At 44.9% G+C, this 22791-nt stretch overlaps 1 protein-coding gene across 2 annotated transcripts in view; it reads left to right on the forward strand.

Annotated features, from left to right (window-relative positions):
- The window catches only part of LOC115094344 (heat shock factor protein 3-like), an 80300-nt gene that overhangs the window by 11496 nt on the left and 46013 nt on the right, over positions 1 to 22791 (forward strand). For both annotated transcript variants that reach the window (XM_029607297.1, XM_029607296.1), the window contains exons 2-5: positions 5486 to 5594; positions 15795 to 15922; positions 16016 to 16140; positions 17063 to 17138. In XM_029607297.1, coding sequence (XP_029463157.1) covers positions 5534 to 5594; positions 15795 to 15922; positions 16016 to 16140; positions 17063 to 17138 — 390 coding nt within the window. In that variant the 5' untranslated portion in view covers positions 5486 to 5533. The remainder of the gene's footprint in view (positions 1 to 5485; positions 5595 to 15794; positions 15923 to 16015; positions 16141 to 17062; positions 17139 to 22791) is intronic.

Raw genomic sequence — 22791 nt, forward strand, 5'->3', positions numbered from 1 at the left:
TTTTGAACTATCATCACTAACACTACAGGCAGCAATTTGTGGGGGGAACATCACAAGAGCACTGGTTATCTGGGCCCAGCAAGACACCGAGAAGTCAGAGGGAGCAGGCACCTTGGGGAGCAGAGTGCATCTGGGGCTAATAGTCATCAGCCATCTTCATGGCTGACACAATGTACGACTTGATAAGGATTTCAGCCAAACAAGCCACGATTGATGTGCTAGCAAGATGCCTGCTATGGTTGAAGAGTTGGGCAGCAGACTCAGCTTCTAAAACAAAGCTTGGGAAATTACCCTTTAAGGGGAATCTGCTTTTTGGAGAGGAGCTGGAAAAATTGATAAAAGGATCCGAAGGCCCAAAGGTTGTCCAAGGAAACCTTCTTGATCTCTCCCAGAGGGGGGGCCATGGAGTCAGTGGCCAAGAGGTACGAGTGCCCGCTCATCCACACCAGAGGGGAGACTGCATTCCTTTTGAGGTAACAGGTCCGGAACCCTCTGCATAAAAAACCCACACAATGACTCAGGGCAGGCCCATGCCTCTCTGCCACTAATAGGGGGCAGGTTGCAAGGATTTTATCATAGGTGGCCTGACGTAATGGAAGGCAAGTGGGTCTTGCAGATTATTCAAGAAGAATATCAGCCATAATTGAAGTTCCCCATAAGGGAGATCTTTGTAGTCTCTCCATGCAAGGGAGCAGAAGAGCGGCAATGTGACAAGCACTGGACAGGTTACTCCACCTACAGGCAATAACGCCTTTGCCACAAGAAAAAAGAAGTACTGGAGTGTACTCCATATATTTTGTGGTTTCAAAGAAGGACGGAACATACAGACCAGTGTTGGACTTCAAAAGAGTAAACAAGGTACTAGTCATCCCACATTTCCACATGGAGCCACTGGAGACAGTGAAGATGGAAGGGAAAATTTCTCTCCTTACTAGACCTGTCCTAAGTATATCTCTATATTCCTATTGAGAGAGAATTTCAACACTACCTTCAGTTTATGATCGCAGGAGAGCATTTCCAGTTCAGGGCACTGTTGTTTGGCTTGGTAGTATCACCAAGAACCATCACCAAGTTAATGGTGATAGTAGCGGCATCATAAAAGTGACTGGCTCATAAAAGTGGGTCATGCAAGTCTTGGAAGGGCTAAGTTGGCTGGTGAACAAGGCAGAGAGCCACTTGCACCCAACACAAACCCTGTTCAACTTGGGAGTTCAGTTCGATACAAAGAGAGGGCAAGTGTGTGTCACTGAAAACAGGATAAAGAAGATCCAGGAGCAGGTAAGGCATCTTCTGACCTTTGCAAGCCCTTTTGCCTGGGAGTACCTGCAGGTATGCTCAGTGGCCTCAACAATAGGGATAGTACGATGGACAAGAGCCAGGATGAGGCCTCTGCAGGCCCAGTTGTTGGGGAATTGGTCTCCACAAAGTTAGAAGTACAACAAGAGGATCCATTTACTGTAGTATGTCAGAAGGAGCTCACGCTAGTGGCTGACCTGAGGAATCAGCCTGCAGTCCCCTTCATGGATAACAGTGACAACGGATGTAAATCGCCAGGCGTGGGGTGCATACTGTCAAGGATAGGTAGCATAAGGAACCCGGTCCTGCCAGGAATCAGTGTATTCCATGAATCAGCTAGAACTGAGGGCCATCAGGTTGGCACCAGACCATTTTCAGGTACAGGTCCTCTCAGACAATGCCACGGCGGTGGCCTGCATAAACAAGGAAGGAGGAACAAAGAGCAAATTACTGGTGAGGGAAATCTCTCTAATAATGGCAACAGTTGAGGCTGAGTTCTGGGAAATCTCAGCAGTGTATATAGCAGGGAAAGACTCCATATTAGGAGTTGCCACTCAGGAAAGAGATCTAGGCGACATAGTGAATAATACATTGAAATCGTCGCTTCAGTGTGCTGGGGCAATCAAAAAAAGCAAACAATGTTAGGAATTATTAGGAAGGGAATGGCGAATAAAACGGTGAATGTCAAATTGCCTGTGTATCTCCATGGTGAGACCGCACCTTGAATATTGTGTGCAGTTCTGATTGCCGCATCTCAAAAAAGATATAGTTGCACTGGAGAAAGTACAAAGATGGGTGACCAAAATGATAAAGGGGATGAAACAGCTCCCCCATGAGGAAAGGCTAAAGAGGTTAGGGTTGTTCAGCTTGGAGATGAGACGGCTGAGGGGGGATATGATAGAGGTCTACAAAATCATGAAAGGACTTGGACAGGTAAATGTAAATTGGTTATTTACTCTCTCCTTCAATAAAAGGACTAGGGGGGCACTCCATGAAGTTAGCAAGTAGCTCATTTAAAACAAATTGGAGAACATTCTTTTTCACTCAATGCACAATTAAGCTGTGGAATTCATTGCCAGTGGATGTGGTTATGGCAGTTAGTGTAACTGGGTTTAAAAAAGGTTTGGATAAGTTCCTAGAGAAGTCCATAAACTGCTATTAATAAAGAGTAGTAGCTTGGGATCTATTTAATGCCAGGTACTTGTGACTTGGTTTGGCCACTGTTGGAAACAAGATATTGGGCTTGATGTATCCTTGGTCTGACCCAGTATGGCATGTCTAATGTTCTTATGTAATATTCAGGCAGACTTTCTCAGCTGGCAGTCGCTAGTACCAGGGGAATGGGAGCTAGCGGAGGAGGTCTTCAGGCTGGTGCTAGTCGTGGGGAGTCCCGCAGTGAGACTTGATGGCCACAAGAAGAAATGCCAAGGCAGCAAAATTCTTCAACCACAGGAAGGGCATAGACGTACTACTGCAGCAGTGGCCAAAGAATGAGTTGCTGTACATGTTCCCACCCTGGCCAGTGGTGGGCAATGTAATCAGAAGAATAGTGCAGCACCTGTGTCTCGACATCCTAGTGGCCCCAGACTGGCCAAGGAGACAGACTATGGTATGTGGACCTGGTGAGAAGGAAGATAGCGGAACGGGTTAGCTTAAGGGCAGGCCTGGCACATCTCAAGCAAGGCCCAATAACTATGGAGAATCTGTACAAGTACTCACAGCCTGGCTATTGAGAGGAGAAGATTCAGCCAGAAGGGATACTCAAGCCAGGAGACCAGGGTTCAAGTCCCACTGTCGCTCGTTGAGACTTTGGGCAAGTCACTTTACCCTCCCCCAAATAGTACAGACTGCACTGATGCTGCCGACATCGCCCAGGGCACTGAAGGATCTGTTGGCAACAGGGATGGCCGATGAGAAGTTCCTAGTGGTGTTGATGAGACAGACCTATGGCATATACCTCAAAGGCTCAAGCAGCATTTTTTTTTTTTTTGGTAGAGCTTCACATTGTTTTAGGATCAGTTAATCCTGTGAGCGCCAACATAAGAACATAAGAAAATGCCATACTGGGTCAGACCAAGGGTCCATCAAGCCCAGCATCCTGTTCCCAACAGTGGCCAATCCAGGCCATAAGAACCTGGCAAGTACCCAAAAACGAAGTCTATTCCATGTAACCATTGCTAATGGCAGTGGCTATTCTCTAAGTGGGTACCAGGCAGTTTCAGAGTGTAACATACATTAATCTCCTAACTGCCACCCACACAAAGTGGTTGTACATGAGGCCGTTCTTCACCAAAGTTTGTCGTTTTTGTGAAAGCTTTTTTGACATTAAACCTATGGTGAAAGTTCTTTTGTGAGAAGGCAAATGAAAAGGCTTTTTTTTAAACATTCTTAGCCCTCATACTGGACTGTAACTGGGTTTGTAACCTAGAGGTCCAAGCATTTAGAAAGGAAGGTGTTATTGAAGCAGCAGTGCTGCCTAAGGTTTTCGAAATACCACTCGTCTTTTTTTATCTTTTTCACTCTTGGCCTTTTAAGCTTTGTTTGTTCAGGTATCTTTTATTTTCTGCGTTTTTGCATGTATAGTGAAAACTTTACAGTACATTTAAGGGCAGCGTTAGAAAGTGAACCCTTCCCTGCAATACTCCTTACATTCTGGCAGCATTCATGTCTGCAGCAGTTTTAGAAAGTATCACTATTCATTTCTTGAGTCTTTTATTGATTTTTGCAGCCAAGCCATTTCACTGTGAATATTTGAAAGCATTATATGTTGAGAACTGTGCTTCTGGGCATCCCGTGGAGCAACTGTTTTTAATTTTTCAATGGTTCCCATTTCCCTGATGGTGTCCGCTACCAGTCACATGGTTGCATTACTGGAAGTCAGCTGTTTAAACAGCCAGTGTAGGAGCTGGCCTGCCTTGCAGCCACATAGGTGCATCAGCTTTCTCCTCCTCTACTGGATATCCATTGGAGGGGGTGACTGCTATGGCCACTTACGCAGAAGAGCTTGTGCCCCAGGCCAGTTCAACTGTGAGCAAAGGTGAGGTTTGTTTGTCAGAAGCCATCAGATTCCCGCCCACACAATATGAGAGATTGAGTGTGAGTGGGCAGGGGAATCCCTGGTAGGGAAAGAAGGCTACAGAGGTATCCTGTCCCCCCCTCCCTCCCTCCATGAAAATGTACTTCCGCTACCCAGTTTAATCTCTCACTAGCTGCCATGGCCATCTTGTGTTAGGAAAATCTGATCCATAATTATAGTATACGTCCCACTGCTTTGCCTCTTTGTACATTTCCAGCCCTCATTGCACCCATCCTGCAACAGACAAAAACCACCGGTGCTCCTTGCACACCTCTGCAAGAATTGCCCTCCCATACAACAGATTGGCTTGTCCTTTTTTATTACATGAGAAAGATTCATGTATGGTTTCGCGCAGTTTCTCTTTTATGTGGAAAAGTGGTGAGATGTTTCTGCGCACCACCATATGTTGATGCCTTTTTTAACCTACATTTGGAAGGGAAGGTTTGAGATCGCCGTACGCGTGTCTCAGGAAACACTTTGGTTTGACGTCCTGTCCGCATCACATTTTCATTATGTCGGGGTGGAGGAGGGAGAGGGGGGTTTCAGATCCATGCATATATGCGTGTCCCAGAAGGGTAGGCTCCTTTAGTTCTGGGCGGAACATCTCGTTTCTCAGGATGATCCCTGAGGAAGGGACATCGAGAGAGATTGTCGCACTATTCAGCTTGCACCTCATCCACTCCTTTTGTGTCCGCTCTCTTGCCATCACCTACCAATGAAATTTTCTCCTTCCAATATATGAAGCCACCTCTTTAATCCGTCAGTTTGTACGCAGAGAATTTCAGTAATGTTACAATATTGAGAGTACTGTTATATAAGTATTAATTATTTCTATATGTGTGTGTTTTTCACTCCGCTCTCCTCCTGTGCTTTCGCCCAGTATTAATTATTTTACAGTGCAGACTGGCTATTTTATTTTAATCTTATTTAATCAACTGATTGGTCGAGAGAATGACTTTGTAGTTTTGCTTTTTTAAAAGTAGAACTTTTTGAGCGGAGTTAAATTTGATTGTAGGATCAATTTTAGGTTTGTTTCAGAACATAGAGATTGTAAATCTCTAGTGCTCCAAAGATAAGTCTTTCAGTGTGTCTCTCTGTTTTCTTTATTTCTAGAATGGCCAGAACTTCTGCATTCTGGATGAACAAAGATTTGCCAAGGAGATGATTCCCAAGTATTTCAAGCACAATAACATATCCAGCTTCATACGTCAACTCAATATGTGTAAGTACCAGCTGTACTCATACACAGATGCTGCTAACATAGTATATTCTTATGATAGGATTTGTGCAAGATTGAGAGAAATCTAGGACGGCATTCCCTTCAAATAATCCATCTCTGCTTTATTCCCATAGTATAACTAGTGCTAGTATTTATCCAAACAAGGCACAAATTTAATTTTGCACCCCTTCACTAAAAAAAAAAAGGCTTTAGGAAAACCATACAAATACTTTCGTTTGCTGGCTTCAATACAGAATAATTTATTGTGGCTCGGTGACAGTACTAGGTAGTTCAGTTCCCGAGCCCAGCTTCTCTGCTGGCTGAGACAGGCAGCATTCATAGCTTCTTGGAGAGGGTAAGGGCTTCAGCTGTTGCACACTGGGGGCCAGGTTCGGGTGCACACAGAGCTGAGGACTGTCTCTCATGGCAAGCGCTAGATATTTTAACATTCATATTTGTAGTACTCATTTTATGCAAACATTTTTTTTTTAATTTGTACCTTGAAGTATCTACATCAAGAATAATCCTGTGTAGACAAACCAGAAATGTAAACACATTAATCATATATGATGACAAAAAGCAAAATTTATTTCCCAGATCCCTAATATGGGGATCCAAGACAAGAAAACCAGAGGCTAGTGATAATGAAAATTACAAACAGAAAAATATCCAAAAGGAGCTGTATCTTCCCATAATTTTAACTAACCCAACCCGAGAACTTAATTCTCAACCTTCACAGAAGCAAAGTTAAGAACACACTGCCAAGAAAGGCCACTGGGAGGCCTAAAACATGACAGGGAAAAGAACCAGGCAAGGTATGGCATACAAGAACAAGGAATCCCAGAACAGGGACGCTAGACAGAGAATATACAGACAAAACACGGTCAGTTTTCCATATGGTGAACTGGAGTGCTCCATGGCTCTGTACTGTGACCTGTGCTGTTTAACATTCATAAGTGATCTTGAAAAGGGAGCAATGAGTGAGGTGATCAAATTTGCTGATGACAGAAAATTCTTATTCTTAAAACAGCAGCAGATTCTGAGGAATTGCAGAATAACCTTGGGAGACCAGGACGTCTGAATGGCAGATGAAATTTAATGTGGAAAAGTGCTAATAGGGAAAAATAATCCTAGCTACAGGTACACAGTGCTGGCTTCTCTATTGAGAGTTACCACCCAGGAAAATTATCTTGGAGTCCTTGTGGACAATACGTTGAAATCATCAGCTCAGTGTGTGGCAGAGCCGTAGCTAGCCTATAGCCAATACAACCATGGCCATAGATGCCAAGGCTCAAGGGCGTGACTGGCGGTACAAGATGAGCCTATCCTTGTCCGCAAGCCGGCATCCCTTCCAAACCCATAGTTGAAGCTTCAGCCCCGCAATTTGAACTGTGGGACTCTGTCTCTACGGATCCCTGCAGGATTCAAACTTCAGCAATTTGACCTTGCAGTTAAAACAGCTGCTGTTTGAACCACGTGGGACTCCATAGAACAGAGCCCCGCAGTTCAAACAGAAATGCGAGCAGGAGGAGCCCACAAGACAAATAAGGGCATGGGGACTTGTGGGGGAGAGATAAGGTTAAAAAAAAAAAAAGGGAGATGGGGTATAGGAGAGCAAGGGATAAACAGGGACTGTGAGGGCAGAACAGGGGAAGAATGGGGACTGTTACTTGGAGATTAGGGGAGAGCAAGTGAAAACGAGCAAAGGAAGAATGGGAACTGGGGTTAGGTGAGTAGGAGAAAAATGAGGGCTGCGGTGGGAGAATAGAGAAAGAATGGAGACTTAAGGAGTGAGAGTGGGGAGGGATGGAAACTGGGGGGAAGGCAAGGGAAGAATAGTGTCTGGGGGGATGGGAGTGCAAGAAAAGAATAGGAACTGGGGTGAACGCAGGAGAAGAATGGGGTGGGCGAGCAGGGAAAGAGCGGGGACTAGGGAAGGGTGGGAGAGTAGAGGGTCTTGGTGACTAGGGGGAATTGAAGGATGTGTGGATTCAGAAGGGCAGGGAATCTGAGATAGAGTGGGGGGAACAGAGCAAGGGCTTGTAGATGCAGACCGAGCAGGGATTTGGGGCAGATAGTAAGAACTCGGCAATTGGATGGAGATGAGTTGGGGTGTGTTAGGTGAGCTGGGAAAGGTATGAGTGAGGGTGTGAATGACCTGGAGTACTGGAGCAAGTGTGAGAGGCAGTGGAAAGAGAGTTGGATGTTGTGAGAGAGGCAGTGAAAGAGGTAATAGGAGGCTCAGCAGGGTTCAAGAGACAGAAGAAAGAGGTCAGGGAGGAAATGAGAGACAAGGAAGGACCAGGGGCTGGGGAAGGGATAGGAGGCAGAGGAAGGTAGAAGACTGAGGAGATGTTAAGTACTGAGGGTGGAAATGGGGGACTAAGGAATGGGTGAAAAACAGGAGGAATAGGAGTTAGGGAAGCATGAAAGATATGGGAATGGGTGAGGGTTGGGGATAGGAAGCTGGTAGGTAGATGAGAGTTGGAAACTGAGGACTGGAAGGTTAGAGAGAAGAAAAGTGATGAAATTTAGCTGTGTGTGGATAAGAGAGGCAGAGAAAAGAGAAATGGAGAAAAAGCTGAAAAGAAACGATCAGAGACACAGACAGAGGTAGGAAAGGAAGGGAAGAATACAGGAGGAAAGAGAAGAAATGGGAAATGGAAAGGTGATCCTGGAAAATAACTTAAGAGAAGACCTAAAGAGAGACCAGTATCAAATAAACTGACTATATAACCAAGGTAGAAAATAAAACATTTTATTTTCAGTTTTTATAGAGTGGAATATGTCAGCTTTGAGAGTGTGCATTTCTTAGGTGGAAATTCATTTCTATTTCTGTTTCTCCTGTGTTGCACTGCTCATACTGTCTGGCTTCTTGGGGTTTTCATTTTAGTTTTTATCTGCACGTTTCTGCTTCTAATTTGCGGTCCCTTATTCTGTATTAGGTAAGGGTCAGCTTTGTTTTGCTTGTGTGACCTTGGTGAGGGATTCTGCTCCTTGTAGTGCATCTATAGCTTCTTCTGTTTTTCCAGAAGGGTCATTGGTGTTCTAGGGCCTGTAATAATATTTGTAGTATTGCCCTTTCATAGGTAAGGTTGTTGTGTGAGTCTTGAGTGTTAGTGCTGTTATAGTATGGCAGTTTGCTAGAAAGGTTCCGAGTGTGCTTTTGTCACGGTTTTATGGTGCATCACAATGTGCGTGGTAGTGGAGAGAGTTTGTTGTCAATGAAGTCTAGATCCTAATTAGTTTAATATAATTAAAAATCTTATAATTCAACAGAAGAGAAAAAGGCATGACATTATTGTTTAAAGGCACACACTCCTTTTTCAACCCCTGTTGTTTAAGGTTTTTTTTATTGGAATATTAATTCGGAATATTCAGAGCATCCGAATTAAACCTGGGAATGCTCTTTAAGCTTAAGGGGTCTAGAAATGAGGTCTGAATTGCTAGGGTATTTTTATGATTGTAATAGAGGGATGGTAACATGATGTGCTATTTTATTGTTTTAAACGATGTACATTGTTTTGTTGTTTGTATGATTTGATGTGATAGATAAACATGTACAGTGCTTTGGAAATTTTTACCAAAAAACTGGAAAGCGATTAACAAATTTTATAAATAAAATAGATATGTTGAGGTAGCTAGTAGATTTCATAATTATTCCACATCGCTTAGAAATTTGTTATAAGTAGTATATCAAATTGAATGAAAGAACAAATAAATAATCATTTGGGTAGAGGTTAAGAGTCACAGTCATACAGTCATAAGGATCACACTTTTGGAGTCAGGATCACCCTTATGTTCACTTATAGATTATAAATAATAGTGCTATATTTTAAGTTAAACAAAATGGACAACCTCCAAGCTCCTGACGAGGGCACACTTTTTTACTTGGCAATAGATGCCAAATTGCCTGGCTACAGCTCTGGTGTGCGGCGGTGTTAAAAAAAAAAAAAAAAAAAAAAAAAAAAGCAAATAGAATGTTAGGAATGATCCGAAAACAAATGGACAATAAAAACAGAAAATATCACACAGTACTAATCCATGGAGCAACCACACTTAAGTATTGTGTGCAGGTCTGGTTACCCAATCTCAAAAAAGACATAGTGGAACTAGAAAAGGTATTTAATGATACTGGCTGCTAGTTGGCTTCCCTGCCATCAGGGGCCCTCACTGGGCCACACTCGGACCCACCCTAGCCTTCGCCTTGAAGGCTGCATGATGAGCAAGGCCAGCCCTATAAAACCTGCGGTTCAAGAAGGGCTCTCATCAATTCGACCATGTTTTGCCGGAAATTTGTCTCCGGAGGGGCTGGGACCTCTGTGGGACCCCTGGAGTGCGGCAGGAGAACGAGGTTGGCTGAGCCGGTTCTGGAGGCTTCGGAGGGGGGAATCAGAGGAGCCAGCGGTCATTTTGTCTGCACGTGCTGGGAATCAAGCTGCTGTTGCAGATCCTCTGGACTCCCCTCCCTCGCTGTTTCCCGCGGAGCAAGACCCTGCTGGTGGCAGGGGAAGGGAAGAGACGCAGGGGTACACGGGCCCGGACCTTTCTTCATCGGATCCAGAAGCTTTTTCAGCGGATTTTGTCCTCCTGCTCCATAAGGCCTATTTGGCCGGAAAGGAGCAGGGACAAAGAGGCCTTTGCCCAGGAAGTCCTGGACAGCTAAGAAGCCTAGGGATCGGAGGCATGCAGAGTCCAGAGGGATCCTGCGGTTCATGGGTCTCAATTGGTCCGCAGTAGAAGACGACACGTCAGGTGAGAATGATGATCCGGATCAGATGCAGGGAGGTCCAGTGAATCCAGCCATTGACTCTGTTAGCATGTTGGTGGATCCGATGCAGGAACTGGACCAGGATCCTGTTAGTGCGTTGGGGGAGCATGCAAGATCTGGATGAGGTTCCGATCACGGACGGTGACGATCCTCGGGTGGTCTGCCTGTTCCATAGGAATGAGCTGGGCCTGCTAAATCCCCAGCTGGGGATTAAGGTCACTCAGGAAGATTCGGATAATGAAGGGGTAAACCCAGCCCTGGAGGGATTACGGGGGCCCCTAAGGTCTTTCCATGGCCTAAGAAGGTGAAGAAGTTGGTGGATCAGGAATAGGAATCTCCCGAAGCCAGCTTGAAGGTAGCCAGGGCTATGGCTAAGTTATATCCCTTGCCGGAACAAACGTTAGAATCGTGGAAGATTCCCAAGGTGGATGCGGGGCTTTCCATGGTTACCAAGAAGGTGACCATCCCTGGGGCAGGTTTGGCTGCTCTGAAGGATATCCAGGATCAGAAACTGGAAATTCTACTTAAGAGGCTTTTTGAGGTTTCAGCTTTGAGCCTTCATGCGGCAGTGTGCAGAAGCTTGACGCAGAGAGCTTGTTTGTGCTGGGTTAGAAAGGTGCACGATAAGCAGTTGGGGACGGCGACTGAGATGGCTTAGGCTAACCGCTTGGAAGCAGTAGTGGCCTATGTGGTGACATGATCTGGACTTCTACCAGAAGTATGGTCTCTGCCGTTGCGGTGCAGAGGCTCCAGTGGCTACGAAATTGGTCGACGGCTGTGTGATCTAAAGCCCAGCTGTCTATCCTCCCCTTCAAAGGCAAGCTGCTGTTTGGGGAGGATCTGGAGCAGCTCATGAAGCAGTTGAGGGAGTCAAAGGCTAATAAATTGCCTGAGGGCAGGGAAACCCCCAAGAAATCTTTCCCTCTTTGAGCTCAATTCCGGGAGGCGAGAAGGTTTCACACTGGCAGAAGCCCTGGGCCGGTGGTGCAGAAACAGAATTCTGGCAGGCAGCAGTCCTTTCAAGCCCAATGCAGACCTCCAAGGGACAGTGGGACCCAGGGGGAGAGGCAGAAGTAAGATGGGTCAATGAAAGCGGGCTGGTCCGCTTCCTCGGAAGGAGGTTGTCCCTCCTTTTACAGGGAATGGACCAGGATCACGTTGGACCAGTGGGTCCTGGAGGTGGTAAGAGACGGCTAGGCCTTAGAATTATCTCGTCCACTCAGGGTCACCTTTGTAATCTCCTGCTGCATCTCCTGGTACAAACGAAGGGCAGTGTGGGATACTTTGCATCGGCTACATCTCCTGCGCGCCATTGTTCCAGTACTCCTCAGGAAAGGGGTGTTAGAGACCAGCTTCCCAAAGGGGAGGAGTTAGCAATCTGTTAGAGACCAACTCCCCAGAGGGGAGGAGTTGGCAATCTGTTATAGATCTGTTCCCCCAGAGGGGAGGAGTTAGTAATCTGTTATGAATCTGGATGCTGGATACCTCCGTTGAAGGAGGAGTTAACAAGCTATAAATGATTACCCCGCCAGGGGGCGAAGTAGCACTCTGTATGGATCTTACTAAGGAGTAGCAATCTGTTAGTGCTCTGCTCATCCAGAGGGAAGGAGTAGCAACTGTTATGCCTTGTTCCTGTAGAAGATGAACCAGCAACCTGTATGATTCCCACGGGGAGATAGCTATCTGATATAGATCAGCTTCCGCGGAGAGAGGAGTGATGGTCTGATGTGGGTTGGCTCCCACAGAGTGGTAGATGATGATACCGCTCTTATTAATGTAGGAGTAACACTTAGTAGAAATAGTGAATCCCTGGGCCGATGGCAGTTGACAGCGCCCTCAAGTGGAGATCCTGAGAGGGACCACCGGCTAGGCTGGAGTATAGAGACAAACACAGATAGTTCTTTATTAGACTGGAAGTAGAGCCCAGCAGGGTTGAAGTCCCTCTGATACTGGAACCACGATCTCTGAGTTGTTGAGCTGAAAGGAGAGACTATAGGTAGTGAGTAGTGGATTCATTAGGCTGGGTAATGAATCTGGCAAAAAGTAATTTGAAGCCTCCTAGTGGTTGAGGTATCTGGGGGCATGCTTTGATACCCGGATAGGGAAGGTATTTCTGACTACAGAGAGGGTAGTCAGGTTGCAGAATCAGATCCTTTGGTTGCAGTGTCTGTCAATTCCCAGGGTCTGGGATTATTTGCAGGTCCTGGGTTCCATGGCTTCTATGATGGAGTTAGTTCCATGGGCCTTTGCTCACATGCACCCGCTGCAGAGGGTCCCATTGGAATCCGCTTTCGGAGGAATTTCAGCTTCCTTTTCCATTGCCGGAGGATGCCAGGTCCTGTCTCTCGTGGTGGCTGTCTCAGCACAATCTGGAGAAAGGTATGGATCTGGAAGTGCCCGACTGGGTGGTGGTGACCATGGATGCCAGCCTCTCTGGTTGGGGGGCCCAGGGTTAGTGGTCTGGGAATTAAATTTTATTTAGCCCTATTCTCTATTTCCTGTCTTTTACCAGTTAATCCACAAATAGGACATTGCCTTCTATCCCATGCTTTTTTTAATTTCCTGAGGTGTGACTCCATGAGAGATTTTGTTAAATGCCTTCTGAAAATCCAAATATATGATATCAACTGGCTCGCCTTTATCTACATTTTTATTTGCACCTTCAAAAATTCTGAAAGATTGGTAAGGCAAAACTTCTTTGCTAAAACTATGTTGATTCTTCCCCCATTAATCCCTGTCTATCAATATGGCCAGTGAGTTTGTTAAGAATAATTTCTACCATTTTGCCCGGCACAGACATCGGGCTTACTGGTCTATAGTTTTCCTGGATCGCCTCTGGAGCCCTTATTAAAATAGGCATCATGAATATTCATTGTGGGTATCCTGAAAGCCTGGGTGTGGGGTCACCAGTACAGGTTTCAGAAGCCCTGCTTTAATTAAGGGATCACTTGCAGCTGGTCTTTGCACCCAAAAATATTAAAACCCAGCCTCGGAACGTACAGCCTGCAGGTTGGAAAACCTGGTCTGTAACACGACTAGAGTAGCAGGGATTTAACTCTGTTTGAAAACAAGACACTTGAAAAAAGAAAGCTCATAGGCCAGCTCTGTGTCTTTTGGAGCAAAGGAATACTATAAAGAAGGAACTTAAATATGGTGCCTAGAAGTTTTTATTTAACTAAAATTTAGCACTGTACACCTATAGTGCATATTTTCCATAAAAAAGTTGCATTCTCTTTAATTGTAGATCTTTTGTTTCCTGCACAACATGCCAGTGTGACTAGGCTCCCTTTTAAACAAAAAATAAATTTAAAAAAACACATTTTAGTTTTTGTTATAGAAAGAAAAAATACAGATCCAGCAAGCAACATGCAAAGAAAAAGATTGACCAGTGACTTAGTGAACTGTTTCTCAACTGGCTGGTTGGTCTCCACCTGTCAGAGGTGTCTATCAAATATACACTGGGATCCTAAAAGAGACCCCATCCACAAAGAATGTATGTGTGTATATATATATATATATATATATATATATATTACACACACAGATTAATATTTTAAGAGACTATATGTAACTAGAGACAAAAGTTTTCCAAAAGCGAATTACATTTTTTTCTATTGTAAAGTGTGAGTAAATAAACTTCATTTAAAAAAGAATAAAGGTGAAAATCCACCCCTGCTACTTCACTCATAGGAATGACCACCAGGGGGAAGCAGTTGGCTGAAATTCAGCTCCCTGTACTTGCTTCCTGAATAAGAGATGAGCTCCGGTTTCTGGACACACCTGTTGAAATTATTTTTTTCTGGGCTATCCAAAATATATTTATTTGGATAATATATTTCAGGGGCAGGCAACTCCGGTCCTCAAGTGCCACATGCTGGTTAGGTTTTCAGGATATTCACAGTGAAAATGCATGAGCTACATTAACATGCTCTGGAGGTGATGCATGCAAATGTATCTCATGAATATTCAGTATGGATACCTTGTAAACCTGACTGGCTTGTGGTGCTTGAGGACCACAGTTGCCTCCCTCTGTTTTATTATATTAGTGCATTTGCATGGCACATTCTATTAGCTGTACAGAGCTTGGCAAGAGCATCTTATCTGAAGAGAAGAATAATTAGGTAGTTTTCACTGGGGAATTTTGGCATGCCAGACAACATAACTGCTATTAGAATTTATTCGCAACGACATGGTTAGCCATCTCTATTCTTGTGAAAAGTGCCATAGGATCTTTAATGTTCAGAGGGTGGGAGGGACCTTGATTTAACCCCTGCCAATGAAATACAGTACTTCAGCCATGTAGTGCCACTTTTCACCATACTTGAGCATCCTAGTTCTTGGTTTTAAGATGTACTGTTGAGATCTTACAGTTTCAGGCTAATATCACAGTAAATTTTGCAGCAAGGTGCAAAACAGCAAGCCACTGGTAAGGAAAAAAAAAAAAAAAGCAAACTCCTGGAGCTGCATCGTTGCTCAGGCACATGTGGAATGGCAAATGGAATGGCTGCCAGCATCATGCAGGGACAAGTTACCCACCTTTTTATCTATTTGGAGTTCTTCAAGGATTGGAATGACATAAATCCTGAAACAGACTGAAACATTATATAGAATGGCTAGGAAAATGGGAAAGAAAATGCTGGCTAAAACATTAATTTGGACTGGGTGGCGGGGGTTGATACGGGCAAAGGATATTACTTGCGAGGTTTGACGTGAAAAGGTTGTGAGAGAGAGACGTTAACTGTATTCTGACAAAATGAGGGCGTATGCTTCAGTGTTCTCTGCTGAATGCTGGCTGGAGGACCGATACCAAGCCCGCGTGACTGTGCGACTTGAATACGAGTCTTGCTATTGCTAATTCATATTTTAATGTCATTGTTTTTTTACATTAGAGAATCACAGGAAATCTCTGCAGGTTTAGATTTTTGAATTTTCTTTTTCTTTCTGGCACATGGCGTCCACTGATTCTGAATAGTTCAGTAAACTGCTGCTTTTTCAGTCTCAGCATTTTTGCAGTAGGCAAAAAAATTATCAAACCAACTTTGGATATTCTTGCTTTAGTGCATGTGCTTACTGTTGTGAAAATATTTTGTTTTAGAAAGACAACTTGAAATCTTAATGATATTAATTGATAAGGAAGTGTGACTGAAGTTTTTATATGCAGTATGTATTAATATGCACTTGGGTTTTTATGCAGGAACTAGCACCATGCCTTGTGTGCTCACACTGCTTTAAAATACATGGCACTTCCTCCCGGGCCTATACACTAAAGGGAACAACCTTTTAGTACATCAGGTCCAGAGTTAGGTTCAACGTCTCTTGGCATGAGATGCATGTTTCCTGTAAGGTATCCAGAAAAGAAATTGTTCCATGAGAGAGAACTTAGAAAGGTCTCATAAAATGGTTCCTCTCTGTTGTCCTTTCCTGATACCCAGATGGCTTCCGAAAAGTGGTCAGTTTGGAAAACGGACTGATAAAGCCAGAAAAGGGCTCAGCACTTGAATTCCAGCACCCGTTCTTCAAGCAAGGGAAGGCAGAGCTGCTGGAAAGCATAAAACGTAAGGTGAGGGCAGCGCTGCACAGTCGACTCATCCTGCATTCCCCTCAGGCAGCCAGAGCCATGTACTCATCCTTGCACTGTTTTCTCTCATTCCAGGTTTCGGTGGTGAGATCAGAGGATTCCAAACTCTCCCCAGATGAGATACAGCGAGTACTCATTGATGTCCAGGAAATGCGAGATGAGCAGATTAACATGGACATAAAACTGGATAGTATGAGAAAGTAAAGATACTGCAAAATTTCTCTTACTTATGTACAAAATAAAGATTTAAACATTTAGAAATCCATTTTCAGCCACTGTGCGGCTCAGCTAGTTAGCTGAATAACCTTATTTAGCTAACTAGCAAGGTATATTTGGCACTGCTGAGTATACCCAGCCATCTTAAAGTTAGGCGGATAAACTTATTTGGCTAACTTTAGGACAAATTAGCGGCATGACCTGAGTTAGCCGAATACGGAGTTAGCCGGATAACTTTTCTGGCTAACTCTGCGCTTCCCCTTAACTCCTCCCACCCATCCCTGGAACACCCCTGAATTATCCAGCTAAACTCTAACCAGATAATTGGCTGAAATGCTGTTTTTGCCATTTAGACGGATCTCTTTTTGGCTTTTGAATATCAACCTTTCATGTTTTTGTCCAGGGTAAGTATATAAAAGCTAACATGTAAAAAAAAAAAAAGAGAAATAAAGAGCTTTTGAGACACTAGCATGGACTACTTCACTACCAAGTTTGAAATTGAGTTGGTTTCCTGCTATATTATGAGGTCTATTTCCCACTCTCCCCCCCCCCCCCCCCTTGACTCCCAATAAATTTCACTTGCCAATTCACAGCTTCAAAGCCAGCTTTCAAAGGGAACTCACCAGCAGCCAATGTTGTGGGAGTTGCTTTAACCCAGACACATTAACAGGTGCAAACTATTTGGGTTAAATGTGTAGGGATTTAAGAATGAAATCACCCTGCGGACCTCAGCCTGCCCGCCCCAGCTTTTCCCTGCAGAGGGGGGAGGGAGTCGTCTGTGGGATTGTCCCCATATCAACAGACCTTGATAGTGTGGTTTGTGGCAAATATATCTCTTCACTGCTTTGCATAAAATGGGTTTAATTTAACAATTCTTTTTAACTCACTTTTTTTTTTTTCAAATAGAGAAAACAAAGCACTGTGGAAGGAGGTGGCAGTTCTCAGGCGGAAGCACAGCCAGCAGCAGAAACTGCTGACTAAGGTAGAATTAGAACTTCTGTTTTTAGGTGTTTATAAATGGTACACTTAAGTGTTTATTTTTCCTGCTAATTAGGGGTTCTTTATGGGTTCAAGAAATGTGGTGCTTGTCATCATCTTGTAGTGCAGGTGCTATTACTGGATTCCTTTTCCATTTGAATCAGGAAATACGTTTCTGAGCTGAGAAGGAGTCAGAGTGGAACATCAGAGAGGATGATTCAAGGCAGGCAAGGGAAGGAATGAAAGAGTACTTAGGGAAAGTGGTGTTTCTCCAGTCTTTATCCAGTGAGCATTTGCATTCGGGCTGCTTTGTTGGTGCTAACTGGTTAAAACCTAAAATCAGAAGCTCTAGGTATGATGCAGCAGGATTTGTGAGCGTCCTACTGCATCAGATCGCTAGCGTTATGCTCGGAGTCACAAGAAAGAGACAAAAGATATGCTGAGCCTTCCTTTTTAGGAGGAGCTTGGCTATTTGGCTGGCTGTTAGTGTGCTGAGGGATTAATAGTTTTGATAGAAGCTTGGCTTCCTTATCTTCCACCAGACAAGTCCAGATGGATGGGTTTTTCTGTCTTATCAGCAGTTGGAGACAGAACAAAAATTCTGCTGTACACTTGGTATTTACGTGGCTGTGCTACATGTAGTCTCTCAGTATTCTCTCACTCCAGCAGAAGGATAGGGGTGGCCATCCTGCAGTCAGACATTTTGAAGGACAAAAGTGCTCCCAGGGGTGTTGGATCTTGTTTTGGGGCCATCCCCCCTGGTAGAGCAGGGGGTCAGTGACCCTTGATTGTCTCTAGCTCTGGATTTGAGGAGGGTATGATAGCCAGTGTGGCTGGCTCCCTCATTCCCAGGACTCTCCTCCCTTTTCTCCTAGAATCCCTTCTGGACCTCTGATGACTCCAAAGGGAAGTATTGGGGGAGTATTCCCTCTGGATTAATTTCAGGAGATTTGCCCCTTAAGGAAAAAAAAAAAAAAGTAAACCTATAGCAGCAAGGAGTTCTGTGGCCAGATAGGAGGGAAGTTCAGTTGCATCTGGCCCCATAATGCAGGCTTGTCAAGTCATAGTGTTTTGCTGTGCGGAGAGGAAGAACCTTTCACTGACCAGGTTTGCTTTTGCTCTCATGTACATTTTGCAGCATGGCTTGCAGAGGCTATGGGTACTGTTGGGCCAAAGTCCTGCCTTGTGGCTTATTGGGATGCTGCTTTGGGCCCATTGGCCCTGTGGTCAGCAGACTAAGGCAGGGGGGACCTCTGCAATGCAGGTTATTTGAGAAAACGACCTTTCCTGTTCATACCCCAGATCAGTCCAGACAAGTGGGCTTATGCATTCTTACCAGCAGATGAAGGATCCAGGGGCGATCCGGGTAACTATAGACCAGTGAGCCTGACTTCAGTGCTGGGAAAAATAGTGGAAACTATTCTCAAGATCAAAATCGTAGAGCATATAGAAAGACATGATTTAATGGGACACAGTCAACATGAATTTACACAAGGGAAGTCTTGCCTAACAAATCTGCTTCATTTTTTTGAAGGGGTTAATAAACGTGGATAAAGGTGAACTGGCAGATGTAGTGTATTTGGATTTTCAGAAGGCGTTTGACAAAGTCCCTCATGAGAGGCTTCTAGAAAACTAAAATGTCATGGGATAGGAGGCAATGTCCTTTCGTGGATTGGAAACAGAGAGTAGGATTAAATGGTCAATTTTCTCAGTGGAAAAGGGTAAACAGTGGAGTGCCTCAGGGATCTGTACTTGGACCGGTGCTTTTCAATATATATATAAATGACCTGGAAAGGATTACGACGAATGAGGTTATCAAATTTGCGGATGATACAAAATTATTCAGAGTAGTTAAATCACAAGCAGACTGTGATACATTACAGGAGGACCTTGCAAGACTGGAAGATTGGGCATCCAAATGGCAGATGAAATTTAATGTGGACAAGTGCAAGGTGTTGCATATAGGAAAAAATAACCCTTGCTGTAGTTACACGATGTTAGGTTCCATATTAGGAGCTACCACCCAGGAAAAAGATCTAGGCATCATAGTGGATAATACTTTAAAATTGTTGGCTCAGTGTGCTGCAGCAGTCAAAAAAGCAAATGGAATGTTAAAAATTATTAGGAAGGGAATGGTTAATAGAACGGAAAATGTCATAATGCCTCTGTATCGCTCCATGGTGAGACCGCACCTTGAATACTGTGTACAATTCTGGTCGCCGCATTTCAAAAAAGATATAGTTGCAATGGAGAAGGTACAGAGAAGGGCAACCAAAATGATAAAGGGGATGGAACAGCTCCCCTATGAGGAAAGGCTGAAGAGGTTAGGGCTGTTCAGCTTGGAGAAGAGACGGCTGAGGGGAGATATGATAGAGGTCTTTAAGATCATGAGAGGTCTTGAACGAGTAGATGTGACTCGATTATTTACACTTTCGAATAATAGAAGGACTAGGGGGCATTCCATGAAGTTAGCAAGTAACACATTTAAGACTAATCGGAGAAAATTCTTTTTCACTCAACGCACAATAAAGCTCTGGAATTTGTTGCCAGAAGATGTGGTTAGTGCAGTTAGTGTAGCTGGGTTCAAAAAAGGTGAGGAGAAGTCCATTAATGGCTATTAATCAATTTTACTTAGGGAATAGCCACTGCTATTAATTGCATCAGTAGCATGGGATCTTCTTAGTGTTTGGGTAATTGCCAGGTTCTTGTGGCCTGGTTTTGGCCTCTGTTGGAAACAGGATGCTGGGCTTGATGGACCCTTGGTCTGACCCAGCATGGCAATTTCTTATGTTCTTAACAAAAACTTTTGAAGTACTGCTACATAACCGAGAGTGCCACCTGCAGTCCCTCAGTATTTCTCGGTCTCCAGTAGATGGTATAGGTGCAAACCTGCAGTCTGATAATTATAAAAAGAAAAGGAGAGAGATCAGTCTAGTGTTAAGCAGAAGATAGAAGATCTGAAGGACAGAGCTCCCAGAGGTGTTAGGTTCCTTTGTGGGCCATCCCTCTGGTTGAGCAGGGCGAGCGGGGGGTTGGATATCCCCGGCCAGCCTCTACCCTGGACTCCAAGGGGAGAAGAAAGCCAGGGGTCCTGGTTCCCTCGCTCCCCCTGAGGGCCTCCCACCCAAGCCAGCCTATTGCAGTGTCCTGGAGCCCTAGAATCAGGAGAATATGCCTTTGGGTGATTTTGTTTTGAGGGGTTGGGGAGGCTGTGTGCTTTTTAGGGCTGCTGGTTGGTGTGTTCTCCCCATTGTGCTGCTGTGTCTGCTCAGCATCGGGGTGAGGATGAATTCGTGTGGCTCCTGCTGTCCGTTCAGCACCCGGAGCCGGGACAGCGGCATTAACAGCAGCGGCTTTATTTTTTCTCCTGCTTGGTTTATTTTTAGCCATGAGCCACGCCGTGTGCACCATGCCATCTCTCAGTGCGGGAAATCCTGTCGGGCCTGTGGGGGAGGCATTCTCGCCTCAATGCGGCCCATCTCTGCCCTGCCTGTGTCTCTGGAGGCGAACGAGCCTCAACACAGGTTTCTAGGGGCAGACACTGCACTCGGGCTGCTCGTCCTGTGCAAGAGGACCTGGGTCAAAGAAACGGCAACCATCTTGGCTCCACGTGGTAGGAGTCCTGCCATGGATGAGGAAGGCAGGGACTCCCCTCCCCCACTTTCTCCTGTGCTGCAGGAGTCAGATAGTGGGGGATGATGTATCAGCGGGTGCCGGGGAGGACCTGGTGCCCAGGAACCGTGGCGATTTTTCCACAGATATCGTTTTGCTGATGCATGAGGCCTATCTTGCCAGGAAGGAACTGGCCGGCCCAGGGCGAGGCTAAGAAGTCCTGGGCTGAGGTGCCTCCGAGGAAGGGGGGCGTCGAGTTCTCCTAAGATATCTCAGGGTGACTGATGGTTTTTGGACCTTGGACCATGAGTTGTGTTAATCAGTGGACCAAATAAGGGTTGCAAAGTGACTTAAGAATACAATTTCTCATTTGTTGAAAGAGGAGATTGTTTCAGCCTATATTTGTAAAGGTCGGTCGATTCCTTAGGGATTGTGGGTGCATTCCACTAGGGCACAGGCAGCCTCCTGGGCAGAATTTCAGTTGGTGTCTCCACAGGAGATTTGTCGGGCAGCAACGTGGTCCTCTTTGCACAATTTCACTAGGCACAACCGTTTGGATGTCAGGGCCCCAGAGGAAGGGCGCCTTTGGGGAAGGTGTGCTGTGTGCAGGTCTTTCGGGATCCCACCCAATGTAAAGGGGCTTGGGTACATCCCACTTGTCTGGACTGATCTGGGATATGAACAGGAAAGGAAAATTGGTTCTTACCTGCTAATTTTCATTCCTGGAATACCACAGATCAGTCCAGACTCCCGTCCCATTATGATTATTTTTGAAAGACCTCTCCTGATTGTGGATACAGGATTTAAATTTGTGCTGCAGAAATAATTGTATGTAGTTTTTTGTTTGTTGGAGATTCAAGATCCCATAGTTTAGGGCTCAGTTTGATTGGGAGTTCCAACTTGTTCCCCAGCTCTTTTAGAGGAAGAGAGCCTGGAGGTTTGGAGATAAACATCTTAGCTTGGGTACAGGTCAATACTGAGGGGACTGTAGGTGGCACTCTCCATTATGTAGCAGTGCCTCTAAGCTTTTGTTCTCTGCCTCCATCTGCTGGTAGGGATGCATAAGCCCACTTATCTGGACTAATCTGTGGTATTCTAGGAATGAAAATTAGCAGATAAGAACTCCCCAGAATTTGAGGTGCTTAATCACAAAGCATTTTCAATAAAAAGGTGCAGTTTCCATCAGTTCTTCCCTGAGGGGGGACCCTCTCTAGGGTTCTGTGGTTTCCCTCTCCCCTCTAGAGAGGGTGAAATCCCTGTTGCTGAGGAGAATGATGTAAAGTGGTCTGACTTTTTATGAGGGACGAGTTGCACACCATAATCGCTTAGGCTTTTGCAGAGCTGGAGATTAAAGGGAGCCAAGTGGAGCCGGAATTTGAAGAAGAGGATCCCATTTTGAGGGTTTTAGGGGCCCCTTCCTAGACCTTTCCTTTTCATTGTACTGTCGAAGTCTTGATTTTTGCAGCTGATTCTGGCCTAAAGGTAAGCGGAGCCCATGGCTAAGTTCTTTCCTCTTCCGGAAGATGTCTTAAGGTTTATTGAGATTACCCAGGTTAGATGCCTTGATATCAGCAGCTACTAACAAGACTACTACAGTTGAGGGCTGCACTGCTCATAGAGATTTTCACTTTGGCGTTAGCACTCAGGGCAGCTGTGTCTAGTAGATTTTGTCTCAAGCGTGTTTGCGCTTGTTGTAACAGATTCCAATGGCTGACTCTAAGGAATCCCTTTCGCAAAAGGAAGCCAAATGCTTCAAAACTGGCTTAGTTTTTAGCAGATGCCTTTTATGATTTGCTTCTCACAGCACCTAGGAATTTGGGATGAGTTGTGTCCGCTAGACAGCTGCTATGGTTGCGCAATTGGGCAGTGGGTGTGTGGTCCAAATCTCAACTGGGTAACCTCCCCTTCAAGGGGAAACTCATTGGGGAGGATTTGGACAAGTAGATGAAGCAACTGGGAGAGTCTCAGACTAATAAATTGCCAGGGGGTAAGCCTAAGGGTTCCCATTAGCCTTTTCCCAGTAGACAGAAGTTTCATTAAGCCTG

This window comes from Rhinatrema bivittatum, chromosome 6 (assembly GCF_901001135.1).
Source record: "Rhinatrema bivittatum chromosome 6, aRhiBiv1.1, whole genome shotgun sequence".
Taxonomy (NCBI): Eukaryota; Metazoa; Chordata; class Amphibia; order Gymnophiona; family Rhinatrematidae; genus Rhinatrema; species Rhinatrema bivittatum.